Consider the following 27,427-nt stretch of genomic DNA (forward strand, 5'->3'; position numbering starts at 1 on the left):
TTGCACATAGATTGTATTTACATTGTACACGATGGCCATCATGGTTGAATAATCAAAACAATCAATTCAGAAACTGAACTAAAAGGCACGGAAAGCCTCCATTTGGTCTCCCTCGGGGTGATGGACAGCTGGCTTAGCCAATGAAAAGTCCTCCTGCAGGAAAATTATACATTTTATTAACTTTTGGTATTTTGGGGTACACTTTTAGAGATAAATAGTACAATAATATATGATGTGACAAATCACTAGAACACACATTAGTCCCATGACATAAAAAAAAAACTAAAAACATTATAGTTAAAAAAAAAAGAAATAAAGAAAAAACACCACGTCGCATACCGGTCACTTCAATGCTGGCTCCTGTGATGTAGCGCGAGTCGTCAGAAGCCAAGAAAACACAGACATCAGCCACCTCTAGGGAGGGAGGTGGAGACAGAGAGGGAGGGGTGGAGGTGGAGACAGAGAGGGAGGGTGGGAGGTGGAGACAGAGAGGGGGGGGTGGAGGTGGAGACAGAGAGGGAGGGAGGGAGGTGGAGACAGAGAGGGGGGGGTGGAGGTGGAGACAGAGAGGGAGGGGTGGAGGTGGAGACAGAGAGGGAGGGGTGGAGGTGGAGACAGAGAGGGAGGGGTGGAGGTGGAGACAGAGAGGGAGGGGTGGAGGTGGAGACAGAGAGGGAGGGTGGAGGTGGAGACAGAGAGGGAGGGTGGAGGTGGAGACAGAGAGGGAGGGTGGAGGTGGAGACAGAGAGGGAGGGGTGGAGGTGGAGAAAGAGGGAGGGTGGAGGTGGAGAAAGAGAGGGAGGGTGGAGGTGAAGAAAGAGAGGGAGGGTGGAGGTGGAGACAGAGAGGGAGGGGTGGAGGTGGAGAAAGAGGGAGGGTGGAGGTGGAGAAAGAGAGGGAGGGGTGGAGGTGGAGAAAGAGAGGGAGGGTGGAGGTGGAGACAGAGAGGGAGGGGTGGAGGTGGAGAAAGAGGGAGGGGTGGAGGTGGAGACAGAGAGGGAGGGGTGGAGGTGGAGAAAGAGAGGGAGGGTGGAGGTGGAGACAGAGGGAGGGGTGGAGGTGGAGAAAGAGAGGGAGGGTGGAGGTGGAGAAAGAGAGGGAGGGGTGGAGGTGGAGAAAGAGAGGGAGGGTGGAGGTGGAGAAAGAGAGGGAGGGGTGGAGGTGGAGAAAGAGAGGGAGGGGTGGAGGTGGAGAAAGAGAGGGAGGGGTGGAGGTGGAGAAAGAGAGGGAGGGGTGGAGGTGGAGACAGAGAGGGAGGGGTGGAGGTGGAGACAGAGAGGGAGGGGTGGAGGTGGAGACAGAGAGGGAGGGGTGGAGGTGGAGACAGAGAGGGAGGGGTGGAGGTGGAGAAAGAGAGGGAGGGGTGGAGGTGGAGACAGAGAGGGAGGGGTGGAGGTGAAGAAAGAGAGGGAGGGTGGAGGTGGAGATGGAGAGGGAGGGGTGGAGGTGGAGAAAGAGAGGGAGGGTGGAGGTGGAGACAGAGAGGGAGGGGTGGAGGTGAAGAAAGAGAGGGAGGGGTGGAGGTGGAGACGGAGAGGGAGGGGTGGAGGTGGAGACAGAGAGGGAGGGTGGAGGTGAAGACAGAGGGGTGGAGGTGGAGACAGAGAGGGAGGGGTGGAGGTGGAGAAAGAGAGGGAGGGTGGAGGTGGAGACAGAGAGGGAGGGGTGGAGGTGGATACAGAGAGGGAGGGGTGGAGGTGGAGAAAGAGAGGGAGGGGTGGAGGTGGAGACAGAGAGGGAGGGGTGGAGGTGGAGACAGAGAGGGAGGGGTGGAGGTGGAGAAAGAGAGGGAGGGGTGGAGGTGGAGACAGAGAGGGAGGGGTGGAGGTGGAGACAGAGAGGGAGGGGTGGAGGTGGAGACAGAGAGGGAGGGTGGAGGTGAAGACAGAGAGGGAGGGGTGGAGGTGGAGAAAGAGAGGGAGGGTGGAGGTGGAGACAGAGAGGGAGGGTGGAGGTGAAGACAGAGAGGGAGGGGTGGAGGTGGAGACAGAGAGGGAGGGGTAGAGGTGGAGAAAGAGAGGGAGGGTGGAGGTGGAGACAGAGAGGGAGGGGTGGAGGTGGAGAAAGAGGGAGGGTGGAGGTGGAGAAAGAGAGGGAGGGGTGGAGGTGGAGACAGAGAGGGGGGTGGAGGTGGAGACAGAGAGGGAGGGGTGGAGGTGAAGAAAGAGAGGGAGGGGTGGAGGTGGAGACAGAGGGAGGGGTGGAGGTGGAGAAAGAGAGGGAGGGGTGGAGGTGGAGAAAGAGAGGGAGGGGTGGAGGTGGAGACAGAGGGAGGGGTGGAGGTGGAGACAGAGAGGGAGGGGTGGAGGTGAAGAAAGAGAGGGAGGGGTGGAGGTGGAGACAGAGAGGGAGGGGTGGAGGTGGAGACAGAGAGGGAGGGGTAGAGGTGGAGAAAGAGAGGGAGGGTGGAGGTGAAGAAAGAGAGGGAGGGGTGGAGGTGGAGACAGAGAGGGAGGGGTGGAGGTGGAGAAAGAGAGGGAGGGTGGAGGTGGAGACAGAGAGGGAGGGTGGAGGTGGAGACAGAGAGGGAGGGGTGGAGGTGGAGAAAGAGAGGGAGGGGTGGCGGTGGAGAAAGAGAGGGAGGGTGGAGGTGGAGAAAGAGAGGGAGGGGTGGCGGTGGAGAAAAAGAGGGATGGTGGAGGTAGAGAAAGAATAATGGTTACGACACAAAACTAGTATCTACCTTCTTGTCTGACTCTGAAGGAACATTTCCTTTTTGTATGTTTCTATCTTGTAATACAATGGTCATGACTATTCCATTCAAGAGTCCAATACATTTTTCTTAACTTCTTTTTTTTAATAGTACTGCAAGGACTTAACTTAAAAATATACAGTAGCCCATGCATTTTTTAAATGCATTATTATTTTTTAAATATGTAAATATATGGTTTGACAATGCTACAGTAAGAAAGACCTTTACACAGATCCATGAGGTCATATGTTCATATTCAGTACACCTCCCAGCTCTATTAGGCTAAACCTGAGTCATTATGAGGTCAGTAGGGCTGACCTTCGAAGCTTTTTTTGGCAATTGAAGCTTCGGGGCCGAGCTTCGATTTTAATTCAAAGCTTAAAAAAAATATATATATATATATATATTAATTATAATATTTTTATTTTTTTTATCTTATGTTGTGGGACTTGTACAGCACTTTGGTAAACTTTGTTGTTTTTAAATGTGCTCTATAAATAAAGTGGATTGGATTAATTAATTAAGTAGCCCCTTTCGTGACTGTGACGCAGCCAACAAGGTTTCACTCGGCTGCGCTGCCTGGGTGCAGTGGGGCTGCTCTCACAGCCAACGACATGACATTACATAATTATGTTGCAACCTTCGTCTATCAAGCAAACAATTATATTATATTTAATTTATAATTTATAATTATATCAGACAATGCACCTACAAAAGCAGATGATTACAATTAAATTAGCCAACTTGGTAACACATTAGTCATAGCAGCATAGGCATAGCCTGATTAATGTTTTGTGTGGCGTCGCCGTCGTGTACAACGATACTTACGTTTTTGTAGGTGATTTAACAAAGTTGTTGTAGAGTTGTGATATGCCATTTTCTTCTGGCATATCTGCCACTCTGCCTTTTGGGCATTGTCTTTGCATATTTTAAAGTGTAACCACACGTCTGACGACTTCTTCGTCGACATGTCTGCTGCACATGTCCTTGTTGTTTTCAACACAGATAATCTCCACGTGCTTGTTGTAGAGAGGTGGAGTCGAGGCGCCGCTTACTTTCGTTTCATTGGAATGGAGGCACAAGATTTGAGGCACAATTTCTTTTATTTTTATTAAATAAAATTATAATACTTTTTTATTTTATTTTTTTTTTAACTTCGATTTTTTTTTAATGTTCGAAGCTTGTGCCATCGAACGAAGCTTCGAAGCTTCGAAGTATTTAAGACAGCCCTAGAGGTCAGTATAATAATAATAATTAATAATAATAATATAATAATAATAATAATAATAATAATAATAATAATAATAATAATAATAATAATAATAATAATAATAATATAATAATAATAATAATAATAATAATAATAATAATAATAATAATAATAATAATAATAATAATAATAATAATAATAATAATAATAATAATAATAATTAATTTTATTTATATAGCGCTTCTCAAGGACCCGAAGTCGCTGACAGTAGGCAGAGGAACATAGTAAAACAAAGAAACAAAAAAGGAACATAAGACCACGGGGGAAACATGGGAAAGCAGCATGAGATAACACAGAACCATATTAGCGACAGGAACAAACATCAATCAGGTTGGAGGGGGGGGGGGGGTTATGCATGGAGGGGTTGAAGGCTAGGGAGAACAGGTGGATTTTGAGGCGAGATTTGAAGGTGGAGAGTGTGGGGGAGTCTCTGATGGTCTGAGGGAGGGAGTTCCACAGTCGGGGTGCAGTGCGAGAGAAGGCCCGATCACCAAAGTTTTTAAGTTTGGATGTCGGGAGGCGGCTAGGTGGTGCAGTGGGCAAGGCGCTCACCACCAATGCACTGGTGGTTCAAGCCCAGCTCTCCGCATTGCATTCAGCTTTGCTGGTCGTTCATACTAATACATTTGGCAGTATTAGGGGGTGGGAAGCTGATGGGTGGGGATCGGACGTTGTGGACAGCGACTATCACAGGTCGGTTGGTGCGCCGGCGCAGTAGAATCAGGAAGCGACGGGGGCGGCGTCCCTCCAAAGCGCAGACCCCCGACGCTGAAAGATCGTGCTGTGCAGGTGAAAAGATGCGACGGCTGCTACCTCGAGTACCGGAGGGGACTTGTGCAATGTATGGCTTCGTCCACATTACAGCCGGCTTGTGGGAGGCATGGCCAAACAGCGTTCGAGACAGGGGAGGGTAGAATTGGACGATACGAAATTGAAAATGGGAGAAAAAGTAGATAAAAAAAAATATATTTGGATGTCGGGACCAGTGATGCGACGGGGTTGCACGCCGTGCAACCAAAGTTGTGAGCAGAAGCGCGTGCACACAGGAACATAGCTATCAACATTTCGATTTGAAAAAACGTGCAGGTTTTAGCCCCGCCCCTTCTCCTGGCCCCGCCCCCTCAGCCCGCCCCATCCGACCCGGCCCCGCCCCCTCCCAATGGAGCTGCCTCGTCGCTGCTGGTCAAAACCGGTATTATTTTGTTTTCCTACTGTGTAGAGTGTAAATGCTATAAAAATACAGTAAATTACCCTTTATCAAAATATTAACCATTAAATAAAGGTTGTAATCTGTAAATGCATTTGATTTTACTGTAATTTGACAGTATTTGGAAACCATAGATGCCAGACATTTAGTTTTCTTGCAGCTTTTTTTCTTACAGTCTACAGTCAGTGAATCCTAAATCTCCACTAGGCAACCACTTAAAGTTATCAGTCCAACAAGGACTGGGTGAACTAGTTGCTACATTAAATTAATCAGATACCTGGTTGAAAGTGAAATGCTGTGAACATCCCTGCATTAAGTGTAAGACAAATTCAGTATAAATTCAGTTTATGTAGTAGTAGCATTAACATGTTCATATTTATTGAAATCTTACAATTCATACATAAATGTTATGATGAATTGAAAATGGGGGAAGAAGTCCTTCTCTGGTCTGCATCCCCTTAACAATTGTGTATTGCACAATACTGTATTGTACCCATCTGTTAAAGTTAGCAATCAATCAATGTATTACCAGTGTCTTTATACCTTCATCACTGTAGGCTACATATTAATACGACAACTCAAGAAGAATCAAGAGGTTTATTTGTCACATACAGTGAAATGCAGGTGGTCACGCCCGCATTGATTGTGCAAAATGCAAAAAAATATAGGTAACAGGATATGCATGATAAAAAAAGACATGCCATGTTCCTGAAAAAGCTATAAAAAATACCTATGGTCATTAATTTAGCAGTGGGAAATGGGAATATCATTTTTGGAACAGTGTGTGTGTCTATTATGTCTGTGTAGTATGTCTGTATGTCTGTATTGAGCCGTACTGTATTGTACCCATTCTGCAATCTGTTAAATAAAGTTTTCATTCATTCATTCATTCTACAGAGAAAAATTAGATAGAAAAAAAGCCAATGCGATTTTGTGTTTTTCCTCAATATCTCTGCAATGCCTGCGAGTTACCAGTAACTGTATTTGTCATACCATGACAATTCACGACAACTTTTAAAACGGATCAATTTATTTATATGTATAAATCGCATTCAGGAAATTGGGCGTCAGTGAAGGCATGCTATCCGTGGAGGAATGGCAGGAGGGGACAGTGGAGGCGCAGAGCAAACGGCTGTTAGTGTTCACCAACCAACACATTTACACATTCCTGCATTTGTATTGTTTTATCCACAGAAGATTTGCAAACCTTTTGTTCCAGAGACAAAAGCCACAGAGTGGGCAATCAAGAGACACTGGCTAAGTTGATTTGACACCCTCGGTCCGCGGCCGCCTCGGTGCATCATCTACTCTCTCCCCTGAGCTCTGAGCTTTATCCGGTCGCGTCGCTGTCTTCTTCGGGTCGCAACGGTCTGACTTCCTGTGATAACGGTCTAATCTACACTGCTGCCACCTGTCGTCACGGAGGAGAATTGCAGCCATTTTGTAAAAAATAATAATAATAAGTACAAAATACGTACCAATCCATGAGCCGTGAACAGCGCGTGAAGAGGGTTAAAAAAACAGGAGAATACCGGAAAAACCGGTAGGGTTGACAGCTATGCACAGGAATGCGCTGCACTAGACTGATGCGCCAACTCGCAGTACCCACCTGGCTACTTTGCATATCAATAGCGCCGGTCGTCAGGTGTTACATTCCATTCGTAGAGGCAATTAGGCACTGTCTTTAGTCTGTCCTTATGCGAGGGAACATTTATGCGCATGTGCGGGAGCGTGCGTATGCGCCCGGGAGCGTGCGTGCACGTGGCGCGGCATTAGCGTGCGTGCAACCAGTGTTGATATGAGCAACGCAACACTGGTCGGGACAGTGAGGGAGGCAGTGGAGGAGGACCGGAGGGAGGTCAGAGGTCATTATGAGGTCAGTATGAGGTCAGTATGAGGTCAGAGTGGTGTTTATCTCACCTGCAGCCTCACCCATTCTCCCAAGAGGCACTAAGGAGGTCATCTGTAAAACACATGAAACACAATTTGAAAGGTACGTTAAAGTGGTACATTTATGTTTGTTTTGGCGACATCTGTTGGTGATACAGGGTTCCTGCAGGTTTTAACAAGTTGAATTTAAGACTTTTTAAGATCCTTGTTACGACCACTTTGAATAGAATTTAATACCTATTTCACGACAAAAATTATTGAATGAAGGAACCAGTTTTTATCTTTTAGATAAAGCTAAGCTAACTGTTTTTAACTTTCAGATTGATTGAATACTTTATTTTGACACAATCGTAGTACAAACATTTAAAAGACAAAACAATAACAGTGTCAATACGCTGGTCAAAAATGGATAAAACACAATAAAGCCAAGGCTTGTTTCCATTGTGGTCCATACATGGAACATAAAAGGCACAAAAACACAAATGGACATGTACACTAGACAGGACACATCCTAAAAATGTGTACAATAACACCTAACCTGACAACTCATACAGTCAACTAATGTTAAAAGAAAATCCGCGGGGGAGCTCCAGTAGCTCACCACGTACCGCGAGCGCTATTTCAGCGCCGTGGACAACCGTGCTCGTCACGGATCTGGGGCTTAGCGAGTTCGAATCCCGACTGCAGCCGTGCCTTTCCCAGAGTGTCTTCCCCCCCATCTGAACCCTTTCAGCCTGTTTCTGTCGGTCATCCTTGACCAGTATAAATGTGATAAACACATAAAAGAGCCAGGGGAATGGCCAAAGTTTAAAAAAAAAAATTAAAATCCGCAACCCTTAGATAACGCTAAGTTAACAGTTTTTATCTTTTATATAATGCTAAGCTAACTGTTTTTATCTTTTAGATAAAGCTAATTTATCATACAGATAAATGTTATCTTTTAGATAACGTTAAGCTAACTGTTTTTATCTTTTAGATAAAGCTAAGATAACTGTTTTTATCTTTTAGATAAAGCTAAGCTAACTGTTTTTATCTTTTAGATAACGCTAAGCTAACTGTCTTTATCTTTTAGATAACGCTAAGCTAACTGTTTTTATCTTTTAGATAACGCTAAGCTAACTGTCTTTATCTTTTAGATAACGCTAAGCTAACTGTTTTTATCTTTTAGATAACGCTAAGCTAACAGTTTTTATCTTTTAGATAATGCTAAGCTAACTGTCTTTATCTTTTAGATAAAGCTAAGCTAACTGTCTTTATCTTTTAGATAATGCTAAGCTAACTGTCTTTATCTTTTAGATAAAGCTAAGCTAACTGTTTTTATCTTTTAGATAACGCTAAGCTAACTGTCTTTATCTTTTAGATAACGCTAAGCTAACAGTTTTTATCTTTTAGATAATGCTAAGCTAACTGTTTTTATCTTTTAGATAACGCTAAGCTAACTGTCTTTATCTTTTAGATAACGCTAAGCTAACTGTTTTTATCTTTTAGTTGAAACGGCCCATCCCTAGTTAATGGTAGATTAGCACGTTGCCCTTATGCACAACATTTCAGTATTGCACAAGTTATTGCACTGGATAAGCGTACATAGATGTATTTATGTATGCATTTTGCAGAAAGTTGTATATACCGGTACATACTATTGTAATTAAAAAAGTTCATAGATCTGGTTTGTCCAAAGCCACTGGAAGATGATGTTACACTCTTCCATGGATGACTGGAAGATGATGTTACACTCTTCCATGGACGACTGGAAGAGTCACTCTCCTTACCCCCCAACCCCTCCTGTCATGCCAAGCTATATGTGTGCGGTTGACATGTTGCATCACTATCACCACAAGTAGCTCCATAACAAAGACACGTGAGGTGACATGGAAGAATGAATGCAGCCAGAGACAGATTTGAAGAATTATCATAGTTATTAGTTCTGTCAATATTTGTGAACAGGCAACGCTCTCCCCCCTAAAAGCCTGGAATCACGGAGAGAACCCTCAAATTTGTGACGTCACCTGGATATGGTCCATAAGACAATGAACAGGCCTAAGACGTTGCGAATATTCAATCAACAGACGAAGCAATAAACTGGATTAACAGTCCTGGACGAAGCAATAACATGGATTATTTATTGGATCAACAGCCCTGGACGAAACAATAACATGGATTCTTAAAATGAGCTTTAAGAAGTAAACGAGGGCTTAAACTAGGTCAAGACAACATGAGAGACGGCTATATCAAAGTGTCTCACCTTGCTGATGACCTTCTCTGGTACCTTCTCAGTCATAGGAGTGAAGATGAACCCTGGCAGCACACAGTTACACCTGATGCCAAACCTATATATAATATATATATATAGAGAGAGAGAGCGAGAGCGAGAGAGAGAGAGAGAGAGAGCGAGAGAGAGAGAGAGAGAGAGAGAGAGAGAGAGAGAGAGAGAGAGAGAGAGAGAGCAGTTGTTTTATAACTCATATCCATCCAGCCAACACCTGATTATAGCTACATTACATACATTTTCCGTTGTATGAAGTTTGGATGCAGTTGAATTAGGTTTGACAAACTACATTCTTTTGTAGTAATGTAGTTAAAGGAACACGCCAACTTTTTGGGAAATTAGCTTATTTGCCATCTACCCTGGAGTTAGACAAGCAGATACATACCATTTTCTTCTCTGTGCATGCATTAGGCTTAGGGAACAGCCGCACCGTTAGCCTAGCTTAGCGTCATTCACTGGAAGTAGGTGTGCCAGTGTAGCCTAGTTCCCAACAGTCACGAAATACCCTCCAAATACAACTCCAAAACCTCCCTGTAAACCTGACCTTTGTATTTCATCACCTCAAAAGCCCTGTTGCTTTTTGAAAAACTGGGCGTTTGAGGTGATGAAATCACTGCGCCCAGGCAGCAGTGGTTCGGCAAAAAAAAAATCCGAGTATATATCTGCTTAGAAAACGAAAATGTCAATAAATTTTTTCACATGGTAAATACACAGGTCAAATGGCATGCTGGTGCTCTAATGCTACTCTATAGCACCTTTAACTACAGTTTCCCCAACAATGTGTTTATGTCTATATATGTAGGTCATGTACATGTGTATATAAGATAAGATATTCCTTTATTGATCCCCTTGGGTCAACATCCCCTATGTAGGTCATGTACATGTATATATATATGTAGGTCATGTACATGTCTATATATGTAGGTCATGTACATGTGTATATATGTAGGTCATGTACATGTGTATATATGTAGGTCATGTGTACATGTCTATATATGTAGGTCATGTACATGTGTATATATATATATGGTCATGTTGTACATGTCTATATATGTAGGTCAAGTACATGTCTATATATGTAGGTCATGTACATGTGTATATATGTAGGTCATGTACATGTGTATATATGTAGGTCATGTGTACATGTCTATATATATGTAGGTCATGTACATGTCTATATATGTAGGTCATGTACATGTTAATATATATATATGGTCATGTTGTACATGTCTATGTCTTTGTAGGGTCATGTTGTACATGTCTATATATGGTCATGTTGTACGTGGCTATATATGGTCATGTACATGTCTATATATGGTCATGTTGGTCAGACCTGCTGAGCTCTTTGGCAGCCGTTCTCGTTAACCCTTCCACTCCTGCTTTAGAGGAGGTATAGTTGGCCTGTCCGACGTTTCCCACCTGGTAACAGACAGAGAGACCAGAGGCAACATTACACCTGATCTAATATAATATAATGTAATAGAATAGAATAGAATAGCTATTTCTATCACTCAGAAATGAATGCAGTGTTGCTGGATGCGTGTAGTCTTTTACCAACACACTTGCAGTTCCGCGTTCGGGTTCTGCGATCTGATTGGCCACTGACGTTTCTCTCTGCGCCAATCGCGTTACGCCTAGTTCTGCTCTACTATCCTCAGTTAACGTAATTTATACAAATGGAAGTATTGATTTCGCCGTAACGAATCATTAAAAATATATACCGTTAACTGGAATATGTTAGTTTCTTACACATATGTTGGATTATGTAATTGGTTTGTCATGACAAACCAATATAAAATCGCGAATTAACCGGTGGTTATCCTTTTTTTTTTATCCACTTTTTCTCCCATTTTCTATATTTTTCTCCCATCCCAATTTCGTATCATCCAATTCAACCCTCCCCTGTCACGGACGCTGTTTCTTGCCTCCCACAAGCCGGCTGCAATGTGGACTAAGTCATACATAGCACAAGTCCCCTCCGGTACTTGAGGTAACAGCAGTCGCATCTTTTCACCTGCGCAGCTCGATCTCTCAGTGGCGAGGAGTAACGCGTGGGAGGCTCACGCTGCCCCCGACACTTCCTGATTCTACTGCGCAGGCGCACCAACCGACCTGTAGGAGTCGCTGTCCACAACGCCCGATCCCCACCCATCAGTTTCCCACCCCCTAATACGGCCAATGTGTATTAGTACGGACGACCAGCTAAACTGAAAGCAAATGTGGAGCGCTGGGCTCGAACAGGCGAGCCCAGCGTCTCCAGCTTTTCGTGGCGAGCGCCTTGCCCACTACGCCACGTAGCCGCCAACCGGTGGTTATCCTATAGCCCTAGTTATATGTACATTTCAACAAAGTGGAGCCGCAGGGGACTTCCATAGCATACGCCTTCAAATCCAGCTAGCGTTGATGCTATTCAATGCTATCATACCCAAGTAACCCAACTAACGTTAATGCCATTCAGAATTTATTAACATAGCTACAACAACACAGTAACGTTAATATAATTACATGCATCGTTGTTTACAATGAACGGTGGGGCTAATCGAAAGGACTGGACACGGACAAGCAGAAGGCGACGCATCATTTTTACTTCCGGTCGGGGGGTTTCAAAATAAAAGAGCGACGTCTAAAGCACCCGAAATATGTTTATTTTGTACATTATCTAACGTTAACACGAACCTAAACTAACTTTTCCCCCTGACCGGAAGTAAAAATTATGCGTCGCCTTCTGCTTGTCCGTGTCCAGTCCTTTCGATTAGCCCCACTGTTCATTGTAAACAATGATGCATGTAATTATATTAACGTTACTGTGTTGTTGTAGCTATGTTAATAAATTCTGAATGGCATTAACGTTAGTTGGGTTACTTGGGTATGATAGCATTGAATAGCATCAACGCTAGCTGGATTTGAAGGCGTATGCTATGAAAATCCCCTGCGGCTCCACTTTGTTGAAATGTACATAACTAGGGCTATAGGATAACCACCGGTTAATTCGCGATTTTATATTGGTTTGTCATGACAAACCAATTACATAATCCAACATATGTGTAAGAAACTAACATATTCCAGTTAACGGTATATTTTTTTTAATGATTCGTTATGGCGAAATCAATACTTCCATTTGTATAAATTACGTTAACTGAGGATAGTAGAGCAGAACTAGGCGTAACGCGATTGGCGCAGAGAGAAATGTCAGTGGCCAATCAGATCGCAGAACCCGAACGCGGAACTGCAAGTGTGTTGGTAAAAGACTACACGCTCCCTGGATATGTAATTTTAAGGTTAACAGTGATGTAAAAACAAAACAAAAAAGAAACTCCATAAAATGTCTAATATATTAAATTATATTAACTTCCATTAACTTAAGTTCCCATTACGTTGGGAAAATGTCTATATTTTTTAACCCCCCCCCCCCAAGACTACATTCGCCAGCAAAAGCAAGATGTCCGCCAGCAGAACCAAGATGTCCGCCAGGACCGCTAGTAGTGCCTCACCTTGCCCACAATGCTGCCCACAGTAACAATGGAGCCTTTGGGAGCTCCACAAGCAACCAGGGCCCTGGACACGGCCTGGATGAGCAGGAAGGTTCCCTGCAGGAGGGAGGAGCGATGTGGGAGACAGGAAGGGGAGGAGTAGAGAGGAGCAATGTGGGAGACAGGAAGGGGAGGAGTAGAGAGGAGCAATGTGGGAGGAGACAGGAAAGGGAGGAGTAGAGAGGAGCAATGTGGGAGGAGACAGGAAGGGGAGGAGTAGAGAGGAGCAATGTGGGAGGAGACAGGAAGGGGAGGAGTAGAGAGGAGCAATGTGGGAGGAGACAGGAAGGGGAGGAGTAGAGAGGAGGGATGTGGGAGGAGACAAGAAGGGGAGGAGTAGAGAGGAGGGATGTGGGAGGAGACCGGACGGGGAGGAGTAGAGAGGAGGGATGTGGGAGGAGACAGGAAGGGGAGGAGTAGAGAGGAGGGATGTGGGAGGAGACAGGAAGGGGAGGAGTAGAGATGAGCGATGTGGGAGGAGACAGGAAGAGTAGGAGTAGAGAGGAGGGGTGTGGGAGGAGACAGGAAGGGGAGGAGTTATTATTATTATTATAGTATTTTATTTATTTATTTTACCTTTATTTTACCAGGCAGGTAGTCACTTGAGATCAAAGATCTCTTTTTCAAGCAAGACCTGGCCAAAATGGCAGCAAAACAAAAACAAACATACAAATACACAAAACACAGACAGAGACATAAAAGGCAATGTGGGGCAAGGGGATACATCTGAGCTGCAGCAAACTAGATTGAATGGGATTGGGTGAGATTGGAGGGTAGGGTAAAAAGGCAGAAAGAGGATGGAAGGTGAGACTCTGCAGGAGGTCGCTGGGCAGAGAAGGTCAAGTTAAAAATATAAAATATAACACCACATTATGCAGTATTAAAGTATTATCACAGTTATCAGTATTATCACGGTTATCAGTATTATCACGGTTATCAGTATTATCAGTCATCTTATCCTCCTGGTTTGTCTCAATGTAAAACACTGAGCAGTTACCCATCTCTGCCACAGGGTGCCACTATTGGCAGTTGCAGTGTAGGCATTTACATTTTACATTTAGTAATTTAGCTGATGCTTACAAGTCAGCAGGAAGGGCACAACTCTTACAGCTGAGGAACAATGTTCATCAAACAGTGGTGGAACTTGAGTGCTGCAGTGTTGAGTGCATAGTAGTAGAGACATATTAGTATAGTAGGAAGAGTGCATGATAGTATAAGACAGTAAGAAGGTTGGTGTTAATAAAAATAAAAAATAAAATAATTCAGATATTGATTGAAGAAGTGTGTTTTTAGTCGACGGCGAAAGATTGGACGGATTTCGGCTGTCCTAACTGTGGTGGGAAGATTGTTCCACCATTGTGGGGCGAGGACCGAGAATAGCCTGCTTCTCTTTGATGACCCTCCTGGAGCTCGGATAAGAGTGGGTCTGAGGCGGCCAGAAGATGTAGAGCGGAGGGGTCTTGAGGGAGTGTAGTTAGAGACCATAGACCCGAGGTTCTTCCTTCTCTTATTTAAAAGTATGATCTCCGACCGCTGTGTCGACTTGTAACTGCGTTAGCTGATTTCTTATTGTTTATTCTTATTTATTGTGCCTATATGTATGAAATTGCTGATAAACTTGTGTTTTGTAAGCTCGTCGTCACTGTAAATGAGGGTAACCTCAGTGTCTCTGATATTAAATGAAATGAAAATTATGACCTTTTTATTTGCCCCCCATGATTAGCATAGGTGTTTGCCAATGGGTTTGAGTTTCTTCATTGAGCGCTTATCCTTATCATTAGGGCAAGTATCTTACACCACTGTATCAATTATCAAATGGGTCAGTTGATTCTCAGCATCCCTGGGGCAGGTATGGGCTCAATACAACACTTTCTGTTATAAAAATACAAGCTCCTTCTGAGTCTCTCTGTACTGGCCATGAGACTCCGGTAGCGCTTGCCTGGGCATAGAAGCTCCTTCTGAGTGGGGCGACTACGTGGCGTAGTGGGCAAGGCACTCGCCACGAATGGCGGAGACGCTGGGCTTGCCTGTTCGAGCCCAGCGCTCCACATTGCTTTCAGTTTAGCTGGTCGTCCGTACTAATACACATTGGCCGTATTAGGGGGTGGGAAACTGATGGGTGGGGATCGGGCGTTGTGGACAGCGACTCCTACAGGTCGGTTGGTGCGCCTGCGCAGTAGAATCAGGAAGTGTCGGGGGCAGCGTGAGCCTCCCACGCGTTACTCCTCGCCACTGAGAGATCGAGCTGTGCAGGTGAAAAGATGCGACTGCTGTTACCTCAAGTACCGGAGGGGACTTGTGCTATGTATGACTTAGTCCACATTGCAGCCGGCTTGTGGGAGGCAAGAAACAGCGTTCGTGACAGGGGAGGGTTGAATTGGATGATACGAAATTGGGATGGGAGAAAAATATAGAAAATGGGAGAAAAAGTGGATAAAAAAAGAATAAGCTCCTTCTGAGTCTCTCTGTACTGCCATGAGACTCTAGTAGCGCTTGCCTGGGGATATAAGCTCCTTCTGAGTCTCTCTGTATTGCCATGAGACTCTAGTAGCGCTTGCCTGGGGATAGAAGCTCCTTCTGACTCTCTCTGTACTGGCCATGAGACTCTGGTAGCGCTTGCCTCTCTGCAGCAGTGCAAAGAGGCAGTTGTTTGGGTGGCTTGAGTCTTTGAATATTCTCTTAATCAGGTGGCTCTCCAGGTGACGTGATGACCCTTCCGTCTTTCATAGTTTCCTTTGTATAGAACGCTGGTATTCTGACGTGATGGCCCTTCCTTATTTTTATAGTTTCCTTGGTTAAATAAAGGTTAATTAATCAATTAAATAAAAGGGGCATCACCTCCTCCAGAGGAAGTTGTAGTCCTTGCTAATATGAACGACACCTGTATGACAATGACACTATGTAACAACCCATCATCTACACCAGATGGCGCCATCTACACTCACTGCACACACATCCACACACACTCACTTTAAACAAACTCACCTACCACTCACTTTAGACAATTTAACACACTTTATATTTATCTATTATTAAAAAGATTTGCACTACATCCATACCTCATTTGCACCATATCCTAAGTTTTGTACCACATCTCATTTCTGCATTGTACCTCACTGGTACTCATTTTACTTGTTGTATATTGTATATATGTATATTGACTTTACTTACTTTTACTTACTTCTTAATTACTTTTTTTTACTTACTTTCTTTTTGTAGCACTTTTTAAGCACCTTGTGAAAAAATGGGCTGTTTAAGGAATTCCAGGCCTTGACTTTTTTAAATGTTTTATCAAGCACTTCAAGGACCTTGTGCGAACCCTGAGTCAGAGGGTTCTACTGAAAATAAACCTTTTTGTCCAACTTTACCAGAGGTGGTCTAGGACTCAGTGGACGGGGTGCTTAGTTCAATACCTTGAGGTTGACTTGTATGACTCTATCAAAGTGGTCCTCGTTCATCCTCAGCAGGAAGTCGTCCTGGGTGATGCCCGCTGCAGTCACACACACCGAGGGGGGCTGGAAGTACCGACGCTGGAGGGAGAGGAGGGGAGAGGAGTCACACACACCGAGGGGGGCTGGAAGTACCGACGCTGGAGGGAGAGGAGGGGAGAGGAGTCACACACACCGAGGGGGGCTGGAAGTACCGACGCTGGAGGGAGAGGAGGGGAGAGGAGTCACACACACCGAGGGGGGCTGGAAGTACCGACGCTGGAGGGAGAGGAGGGGAGAGGAGGTCTGGATAACTGGCTATTAGGGATGGGCATTGATTTTCAAATATTCATTTAATTTCAAACCTTAATTTAAACTTGAAAGGCAACTGAGGTTTCCCTCATTCAGTCACGTCATGTGTACATAGAGTTAAGCAAAATATATAGAGTTAAGCTAAATATACAGAGTTAAGCTAAACATACAGAGTGAAGCAAAACATACAGAGTTAAGCTAAATATACAGAGTTAAGCAAAACATACAGAGTTAAGCAAAACATACAGAGTTAAGCAAAAATAAAAGACATAAAATCACACAACATATACAATTATAACGATAAGACAACAAGGCGAGACAAAAGTAAGGATAACAAATCAATTAAAACATGTACAACTTGATTGTTGGAGTTCATTCCATGAGCTAGAGGGGCATCATAGCAAAATGCAGATTTACCCTGTTCAGAGCAAACTGGACCTTAACACTTTGAGCGCCGGGCCCGACTATAGTCGGGTTAACTCGCCGAACGTTGAGCGCCAGGACCCCCGAAAACCAGAGTATAGTCGGGTTTTCATCGCTTTTTTTTTTTTTTTTTTTTTTTTGATATTTCCATTCATAAACATGCAGGCAGCTGTGTGTTATCACTGGGAATGGGTCTGAAATAGCAAAAGTCCAATACCGACGCCTGCCGCGATTGCACTCCATTTGAAACTATGTGGCTTGGTGTGTGGGCCGGCCTGCGTGCGGAGTCTAACTAGCCGGGCAGGCGAAGCGCTTATAACACATGCATTGACGAGGGTCGGCCCCCCCCGGATAATGCTCAGTGCTGGATTACGTTGGCAACACAATCGACATCAGTATTTGGAATGGCGATCAGATAATTGGAATATTCTTTTCGGGACAGATCCTGGTCATTGTAAGGACTATATGGTATCAATATTGCATTGATCCGATAATTCCTTCCCCGCGATCGGAGCATGTGTCTGTAATGTACTGTGTAACATATTCCGTTGGTGATGATCGAAGCATAGAAACCCCCACCCTTTCATGCATGCATGATGAAACATAATACCGATAATCTAGCGTTGATTTCAGATTGATTGTTGATCCAAGCGAGGAATGACACGCTTCCTAGTGAAATGCACTGAAACGCTGTTTAGCTGCGTTTCCTGTGATTACACAGCATTACTCTAAAACTATACTCATATTTACCACGGTATAAAACGGGAATGTATGAATGAAAAAATTATCAGTTTTTTGCATCTTGACCGGAAGAAACTCAATGACAATCGACTATATTATTAGATCCATAGCTATAATATATAATATAGCTTTAGGCCTGCAGACACAGCCACGTATCCCCATGTTAAAAGGCGATGGCATTTCAACGGTAAGGTAAACAGCGACCCCTGGCGCTAAAAGTGTTAAGGACCAGCCAGTCACTAGAACGGGTTCCATAGGTTCCAAGATTCCATTCCAATAATGATGTAGTATAAGGAGGTAGCTTATCAATAATGATGTAGTAAGAGCCTTAAAATTGTACAAATACCATCAGCCAACCAACCTTCTCATAAAGGACACAGTGATGAGTGTCGTATCTATCATTAGTGATGGATCTGAGGGCAGAGTGATATACAGAGTCCAAGGATGGTTGAGGGTTTAATAGTAGTAGTAGGGCAAATAGTTAAAATCAAAAACATAATCGATTTGTTTATGTGAATATCGTTTTGTCTCAAAAAATATATTTCCCTTGTTTTTACTAGCACCTACAATGTGTATTGTATTGATAGGGGACACTATTAACACATTCTGCGCCAAAAACTAGTTAACTCATTATTGCCGTCCAATCGAGTTAACTTGTTGTTGTGATCGTTATTTCTTTTATTCGCTATTTCCATTCATAATTCATCCAGCAAGGCTCTGGGAAACTCTGGCACGCTGTCTGCGATTGCAACGGCCCGATACCGCCACCTGGTGGATTTCGGCCGATGTTGCACTTACTTTCTACAGGAAGTATGACTGTGCATCTGTGAATGTCGTCCCAGCGCAGTTTTCTTGTAACGTGAATCCAGATGAACAGTCGAGTGCATTGAATCGCCTTCGAGACGCAAGAATCATTAAGCTTTTGGAGTTTATGGTGTCGGCGAAATGGACATACGGTCTAGCAGATGGCAATCAAATAATTGGAATATTTTTTCTGCAGTATCATCGGCCGGAGGTAAGAGCAATCTAACGTTAATTCCAGCTTGATTGTCCATTTCTTTCATTGCAATCCATCTGATCAACGTATGCTGATGCACTAAAGAAAGCCGTTATTGACAATCAATTAATCATAAACGACCCCCCCCATTTCCTTCATGCATGATGGAACATAATATTTTCGATCCACTTTTTCTCCCGTTTTCTATATTTTCTCCCATCCCAATTTCGTATCATCCAATTCAACCCTCCCCTGTCACGGACGCTGTTTCTTGCCTCCCACAAGCCGGCTGCAATGTGGACTAAGTCATACATAGCACAAGTCCCCTCCGGTACTTGAGGTAACAGCAGTCGCATCTTTTCACCTGCGCAGCTCGATCTCTCAGTGGTGAGGAGTAACGCGTGGGAGGCTCACGCTGCCCCCGACACTTCCTGATTCTACTGCGCAGGCGCACCAACCGACCTGTAGGAGTCGCTGTCCACAACGCCCGATCCCCACCCATCAGTTTCCCACCCCCTAATACGGCCAATGTGTATTAGTACGGACGACCAGCTAAACTGAAAGCAATGTGGAGCGCTGGGCTCGAACAGGCGAGCCCAGCGTCTCCAGTATTTGTGGCGAGCGCCTTGCCCACTACGCCACGTAGCCGCCCTATGGAAAATAATATATACCGATCATATGCATTTGGATTTTTAATTGTAGCGTCTATCGAGACGAAATGCCAATGGATTAAGTATAATATGCGTCAGGGCCTATAACTAGCGTTCTAGGAAAATACCCCAGACCACTCTAAAACTGTTTATATTCACCACGGTATAAAACGAGAATGTATGAATGGAAAAAGTATTACTTTCCCACATCTTGAACGATAGATACCCGATATCGAATGGGCAATAGTGTATCAGATATAGCTATAATATTTAAATAGTTATAGCCCTGCAAACAAGGTGAGTGACTCCCATCGTTTACAGCGTGGCGGTAGAGCTATAAGATGCTGATATTGCATGGCAGATATTGTGTTAACTGTTGGGGACCCTATTAACACTGTTGAACGGCATGCTGGGTACAGCTCGCTAGCTAGCCAGGTAGCATAACAGTCTCTGAGACCGGAGATGTTTCATGGTAGCAACGTTTCTTGTACGTTTGCCATGTTGTTTCACCAAGTTCACACATTTCAAGCATCAGTGTGATGTAAAGTGCAGCTTTCGTTCCTGGAAATATGCTAGCTTGGTCCGCTAGCGTTGGCTGTTAGCAATTACAGCAGCAGGCTAGCTTGCTTGTTTGATTATGTCATGTTTGTTATTAAGTAAAAATCCTGGTCCTAAATCATATGTTAACGTGGGGGTTCTCTACACACCTGTAGGCTGGAGACCAGGTTCTCTACACACCTGTAGGCTGGAGACCAGGTTCTCTACACACCTGTAGGCTGGAGAAATTGCAAAGGTACTCACAGTTGCACAAGGGTTTCGGACAGAGATACGTGATGGTTTGAAAGCTCTGCGTTGCTAATAAACATTTAAAAAAAAAAATTATACGGGGCGGCTAAGTGGCGCAGTGGGCAAGGCGCTCGCCACTAATGCAGGAGATGCTGGGTTCGAGCCCAGCTCTCTGCATTGCTACCAGCTTGGCTGGTCGTTCATACTAATACAATTGGCAGTATTAGGGGGTGAAAGCTGGTGGGTGGGGATCGGACGTTGTGGACAGCGACTCCTACAGGTCGGTTGGTGCGCCTGCGCAGCAGAATCAGGAAGCAACGGGGGCGGCGTGTCCCTCCCACGCAGACCCTCGCCGCTGAGAGATCGCGCTGTGCAGGTGAAAAGATGCGACGGCTGCCTCCTCGTGTACCGGAGGGGTCACGTGATGCAAGGCTTCGTCCACATTGCAGCCGGCCTGTGGGAGGCATGGCCTAACAGCGTTCGAGACAGGGGAGGGTACGATACGAAATTGGGGACGGGAGAAAAATAGAAAAATGGGGAGAAAAAGTAGATTAAAAAAAAAAATTATAAACGTGTAAACATCACTGAGGCAGCATTGCATTAAAATGCCTTCTTCGCTTATTCTGCATCTGTGACATGCCTGGTGCGCCCAGCATGCAACGCTGCCTCAGCGATGTTTAAGCGTTTATAAAAATTATTTAAAATAGGGCGGCTGGGTGGCGTAGTGGAGATTGCGCTCGTCACCAATGCAAGAGACTCCGGTCTCGAATCCCGGTATCAGCATTGCCTGCGGCTTGGGCCAGTCGTCATACTATCTCAATTGACAGAGGTAGCGGGTGGAAGTCGATGGGTGGGGATTGGACGTTGTGGACAGCGACTCCTACAGGTCGGTTGGGTGACACCTGCACAGCAGAGACAGGAAGTATCGGGGGGCAGCGTGAGCCTCCCACGCGTTACTCCTCGCCACTGAGAGTCCGCGCTGTCTGCTGAAAAGGTGCGACAGGCTGCCTCCTCGTGTACCGGAGGGCACACGTGATGCAAGGCTTCTATCCTCACTACAGCCGACCAGTGGGAGGCATAGTCTAGCAACGTTCAAGACAGGGGAGGGGAGAATTGGCAACACGAAATTGGGATGGGAGAAAAATAGAAAAATAAGGAGTGGATAAAAAATATATATATATATTTAAAATGTTTATTAGCAACGCCGAGCTTTCAAACCATCACGTATCTCTGTCCGAAACCCTTGTGCAACTGTGAGTACCTTTGCAATTTCTCTGTGATACTTATACGTATAACGAACGGTTCGGGCAGAACCAGTCCTTCATGGTGAATCTAGGTTGGTTTGCTATGGGCTAGGAAGTGACTGTGGATTCACTCGGTGACGGTGCATCAGTCACGAAAGGGGCTCTACACACCTGTAGGCTGGTGACCAGGTTCTCTACACACCTGTAGGCTGGAGACCAGGTTCACTAAGTGGCAGCTGGGTGGCGCAGCGGACATTGCGCGTCACCAACGCAAGAGACACCGTTATCGAATCCGGTTGTCAGCGTTGCCTCCGGCTTGGGCCGGCCGTCATACTGACTCAATTGGCAGAGCCAGCGATAGGGGAGTCGATGGGTGGTAGTCTGGTCGTTGTAAACAGCGACTCCTACAGGTCGGTCAGGGCGCCTGCACAGCAAAGACAGGAAAATGGCGGGGGCAGTGTGAGCCTCCTACACGTTACTCCTCGCCAATGAGAGTCCGCGCTGGCAGGTGAAAAGATGTGACTGGCTGCCTCCACATGTACCGGAGGGGACATGTGATGGGCTTCTATCCTCCCTACGACCGGCCAGTGGGGGGCACATGCGAGCAACGATCAAGACAGGGGAAGGGAGAATTGGCACGGCTAAATTGGGATGGGAGAAAAAATAGAAAAATGGAGGAGAAAAAGTGGATCAAAAAGAGACCAGGTTCTCTACACACCTGTAGGCTGGTGACCAGGTTCTCTACACACCTGTAGGCTGGTGACCAGGTTCTCTACACCTGTAGGCTGGAGACCAGGTTCTCTACACACCTGTAGGCTGGTGACCAGGTTCTCTACACACCTGTAGGCTGGTGACCAGGTTCTCTACACACCTGTAGGCTGGTGACCAGGTTCTCTACACACCTGTAGGCTGGTGACCAGGTTCTCTACACACCTGTAGGCTGGTGACCAGGTTCTCTACACACCTGTAGGCTGGTGACCAGGTTCTCTACACACCTGTAGGCTGGTGACCAGGTTCTCTACACACCTGAATGCTGGAGACCTGGGCCCTCATTCATCAACGTGACTTATGCACAGATATGCATATGGGGCGGCGTGGCTCAGGGGTAGAGCGGGTCGTCCAATGATCGAAGGGTTGGTGGTTCGAATCCCGCTCAAGCCCATGTCCATCCCACTGCCGTTGTGTCCTTGGGCAAGACACTTAACCTACTTGCCTCGTATGAATGTGTATGCATGTGAATGAATGTTGGTGGTGGTCGGAGGGGCCGTAGGCGTTGATTATTCGCCACGCTTCCGTGAGTCTGCCTCAGGGCAGCTCTGGCTGCAATTGTAGCTTACCACCACCGGTATGACTGTGTATGAACGAATAATGGACTCTGTGAAGCGCTCTGGGTGCCATGAAGAGCGCTATATAAATCCAAGTCATTATTATTATAAGCTGTGCGTACGACCATTTCTAAGCAAAGAGTGGGATTCATCAATTTCAACTTGAACTTGACTTCGTGCTTATATTTACGCTGACGCCCAGTGGTAGAATATCGTTACTACGGCATAAGCGCTCCTCAGTACATGCATTCGTTTCAACGCGGAAATAAAGACACTGGCGCGTGTTCTGTATGACCCGTAATTCATTATAGTTCATTGTAAAATAGCGACAGTAGTGTAATTATAACGGGCTCACACGCGAACAAGAGGTTGGCCTGCTTGTTTGGCACGGGGGGCAGACGCAGAACACCAACCTCCAAACGCGATTAAATATTGTTTCAAATAAAAAGCGAATTATTTTGTGTGTCATGTTTCCAAATAAGATTGGTCACGAAATGCTTTCTACTTCAATTTGTTGGTTAGAATAGATGACCTCCGTTGAAACTTCACTGAGACTAACAGTCTATTTGTGAGCTCCCGCACAGATGTGATAATAATAATAATAATAATAATAATAATAATAATAATAATAATAATAATAATAATAATAATAATAATAATAATAATAATAATAATAATAATGATAATAGCTTCATTTTATATAGCGCCTTTCAAGAGACCCAAGGTCGCTTTACATAGATAGGGGGGGGGGATAACAAAGTAACAAACATAGTGGACAGACACAACATATAAATATGATGATGGAATTCATTCAAGTCCTCTCCACGGCACCCTCGGGTCTTTGCCACCGGCACGGTCCATCGTGATATTGGAGATGGATCGAGCAATAGACTGTTACTGTAGCTGTCAAAGCTCCATCACAAATGCAGTTATGTGAATAGAAAGGGATTCCACTCAGTCAATGTTGCGATGCGCATTTGCCTGATACATGTTGTTGCTGCATGCCGGGAGGAAAGGCATGCTGCATGTTTTCAATTCATTAAATAAAACGGATACTTTTTGCAAGGGTTTACTGACTGTCATACAAATAATCAACCAACTACATACTGTAACTTTTCAGTGCACGTTCTTATTTACATTGTGACAACAGCCTTGTGAGTTCCCGCAGTGACCCGCACACAGACATGATGGAATTCAAGTTCAAGTTTGTATTGATCACATAATAGGCTACACATGGCGTATCTGCTACATCATACATGGCAGTGAGATTCATTGTTCTTGTATATGCTCTCGTATTATTGTTTATATAGGCTAACCCAATACTGACATCAAAATAGATTGTATGCCTCTAGAAATCATATGCAGCAGGTAGAAGATTGACGGAAAATCCGTCGCGATTTGGAATAAAATTGAGGAGAACTTTAATCCCTGGGTATTAATCAAACAAAACGGAAAAGGGCAGTCATATTCCAGCACGGTCTTTATTAGTGTTTGCGCTGCCCAGGCAGCAATGGTTAATAGATATCATATCCGACATCACCGTACGTGTACACGTCTGTCAGCCTGTCTCATAACACGCTTCCCTCGGTTTAGTCCATTCTTCCACATTTCATGGGGGTGTCCATTACCGTATATGGTTAATCGGGTGGTTTTGGTATGCAAATACGTGAAAGTGTGCACGAGCCTCGGCGCAGGGCCAAGGTGATATTTATCATGACAGGTGTGCGTAGAACCTGCGTACGCACGTGTGGTAAATCCCGTTTCTTTTGTGCGTGCACACATTCTAAATTCTGTGCTTACGTGTGGAAATAGAACATTTTCTACGTCACGTTGATGAATGAGGGCCCAGGTTCTCTACACACCTGTAGGCTGGTGACCAGGTTCTCTACACACATGTAGGCTGGTGACCAGGTTCTCTACACACCTGTAGGCTGGTGACCAGGTTCTCTACACACCTGTAGGCTGGTGACCAGGTTCTCTACACACATGTAGGCTGGTGACCAGGTTCTCTACACACCTGAATGCTGGAGACCAGGTTCTCTACACTCTCCTTGGACGACACGTCCACCACGGCTGCCATGTGCTCCTGGCCTCTGGCGTCACACGGCAGGCTCCCCAGCGTCTGATTGGCCGACTCCTCGCTGATGTCGGCGACCACCACCGAGGCGCCCTCAGAGGCGAAGCGCTGACACGCCGCCCGGCCGATACCGCTGCCCCCTCCTGGCCGGGGGAGAGAAGAGCACAGGCTCACTTATTGGGTTGAGCGTCAGGACCTCAGTAGGACACGGGGGAAGGAAGGACAAGGTAGTAGCCATTCCACCCAATAGCATATATCTGCAGTGCCGCAAAGCTGGGGGTTGCGGCACTGCAGATATACCCTACTCATTCCACCTGCAGGGAAACTGGTTTCTGGAAATGGTTTGAGTGATACATCTGTCTGTACACTTTTTTACATATCTGTAGATACTATATCTATACCTGTACAAATTCATTACCTACTCTTACTAGTTACGCTGCTGGCCAGTATGACTTAATCATAGTAGTGTGTTTATACCTGTATCACTGTACATATTAATACTACAACTCTGTACATACATCTGATTAGCATTATTACTCAGTAGTACTAATTTATATATTTTATACTCAGTTTAATCACCTGTACATTGTATATTACTATTGCACTTTACTGTTACATTTTCACTCTGGTTGGATGCCAAACCTCTTGTTGTCGTACTGTACTTGTGCAAATTGTGCTGCATAATGACAATACATTGATCTAATCTAATCTAAGTTATCTCAGAACAACCAAAGCATGCCTTGTTTCTTTCTTCTCGGGGGTCCCTGAGACAAATACCATAAAAAGGGGACAGATATTATTCATTTGATTTGATTAATTTGTTTGTTTGATTGATTGATTGAAAATTGTATTAACAGATTGCAGAATGGGTACAATACAGTACGGCTAAATACACACAATTGTTAAGGGGATGCAGACCAGAGAAAGACTTTCGTCTTGTTTACATCAGGGCAAAGCTATTTATGTTTTATCTATTGCGACTTTATTCTGTGAACATAAAGGCAGCATAAGCACCTTCCACATTGAAAAAGCAATAATCTAACGAGAAAATGAGACGAGTGTCTCACAAACTCGCAACGTTTAGTTTGTAAAAATGTGTAACACTACTACTAGTCTGCCAGCTGGTCTCCAAGGCTAGCTAAGGTTTGCTAACTAACAAACTACTATCTAACTACCAATAGGATAAAGCACAATTGAATGACAGAAACAGGCCTGCGAACTGGTAGTAGGTTGCATTTTAAATGCATAAGAGGCCAAAAGAAACTGACCCGTGACTAGTGTCAACCTTGATATGAGTCTTGAGGAGGCGGCCATGGTGGTTTTCAGGAAGCTTTGCTGTTCTGTATTCGTCCACTAGATGGCGCATTAGGACACGTTTTCTTTTTTAGATTTAGTATATAAACCCAGTGGGTGTCATAAGGACACACACAACGGAGCCTACGTTATCTCTTTATTGTTTTTTTTTTTCTTTATTCTATTTCCACATGCAGTATTATACATTGTTTTAATTGTTTTTCTACTCAAAAGTAGAATTTACTTTACAATCACAATGTCTTGACTCAAGACTCTTGAGGAGGCGGCCATGGTGGTTTTCAGGAAGCTTTGCTGTTCTGTATTCGTCCACTAGATGGCGCATTAGGACACGTTTTCTTTTTTAGATTAGATTATCTCTTTATTGTAGTTTTTTCTTTATTCTATTTCCACATGCAGTATTATTAATACATTGTTTAAATTGTTTCTACTCAAGAGTAGAATTGACTTTACAATCACATTATGTTATTATTATTATTATTATTATTATTATTATTATTATTATTATTATTATTATTATTATTATTATTATTATTATTATGTTATTATTCAGTCTTTCAGGCTTTTGTCTAAGATCACAAGTTACAGAGTTCAACGTCCACTTCATGTTCACTTTTAGAGTCCTTTGTATTGAGTCATGTCATCTGTTAGAGAAGACATCTACAAACCTGCATCTTCACATCTGTTAGAGAAGACAGTCTACAAACCTTTGTATTCACATTATACATAATCCATATACATATACACAATAAACATATTTATAGTTTTCCTAGAGCCTTTCCATATTCCTGGGAGTTGAAGTATTATAGGCCCCATTTAACCGTAGAAGTTCTCATTCTCATCTGAAGTCTAGCTGTTACTAATATACACTTTAATAATATACATTCTCATCTGAAGTCTAGCTGTTACTAATATACACTTTAATAATATACATTCTCATCTGAAGTCTAGCTGTTACTAATATACACTTTAATAATATACATTCTCATCTGAAGTCTAGCTGTTACTAATATACACTTTAATAATATACATTCTCATCTGAAGTCTGGAGTCTTGAGGAGGCGGCCATGCCAGGAAGCTTTGCTGTTCTGTATTCGTCCACTAGATGGCGCGTTAGGACACGTTTTCTTTTTTAGATTTATTATAAACCTAGTCGGTGTCATAGGGACACACACAACCAGTGGTGCAGTGCTGGGCAACCGCGGTCAAACGGCGTTGTGTGCTCGCATCCTATTATTATGCAAAGTCTAGGTGATAAGTGCCTAGACTTTGCATAAT

The 27,427-nt window shown here is 44.4% G+C and overlaps 1 protein-coding gene across 1 annotated transcript; it reads right to left on the reverse strand.

Annotated features, from left to right (window-relative positions):
• hsd17b8 (hydroxysteroid (17-beta) dehydrogenase 8) lies at positions 1 to 26,179 on the reverse strand. Its single transcript, XM_084328135.1, has 9 exons — positions 26,107 to 26,179; positions 24,779 to 24,981; positions 16,269 to 16,385; positions 12,817 to 12,912; positions 10,659 to 10,744; positions 9,302 to 9,386; positions 7,090 to 7,132; positions 340 to 414; positions 1 to 153 (listed from the first exon to the last, which is right to left on the reverse strand). The coding sequence occupies exons 1-9, from the start codon at positions 26,150 to 26,152 to the stop codon at positions 134 to 136; spliced, it is 771 nt and encodes a 256-aa protein (XP_084184261.1). The 5' UTR covers positions 26,153 to 26,179; the 3' UTR covers positions 1 to 133.
• Positions 26,180 to 27,427: the final 1,248 nt, after the last annotated feature.

Source organism: Notolepis coatsorum, assembly GCF_963971535.1.
Source record: "Notolepis coatsorum genome assembly, chromosome: 13".
NCBI lineage: Eukaryota > Metazoa > Chordata > Actinopteri > Aulopiformes > Paralepididae > Notolepis > Notolepis coatsorum.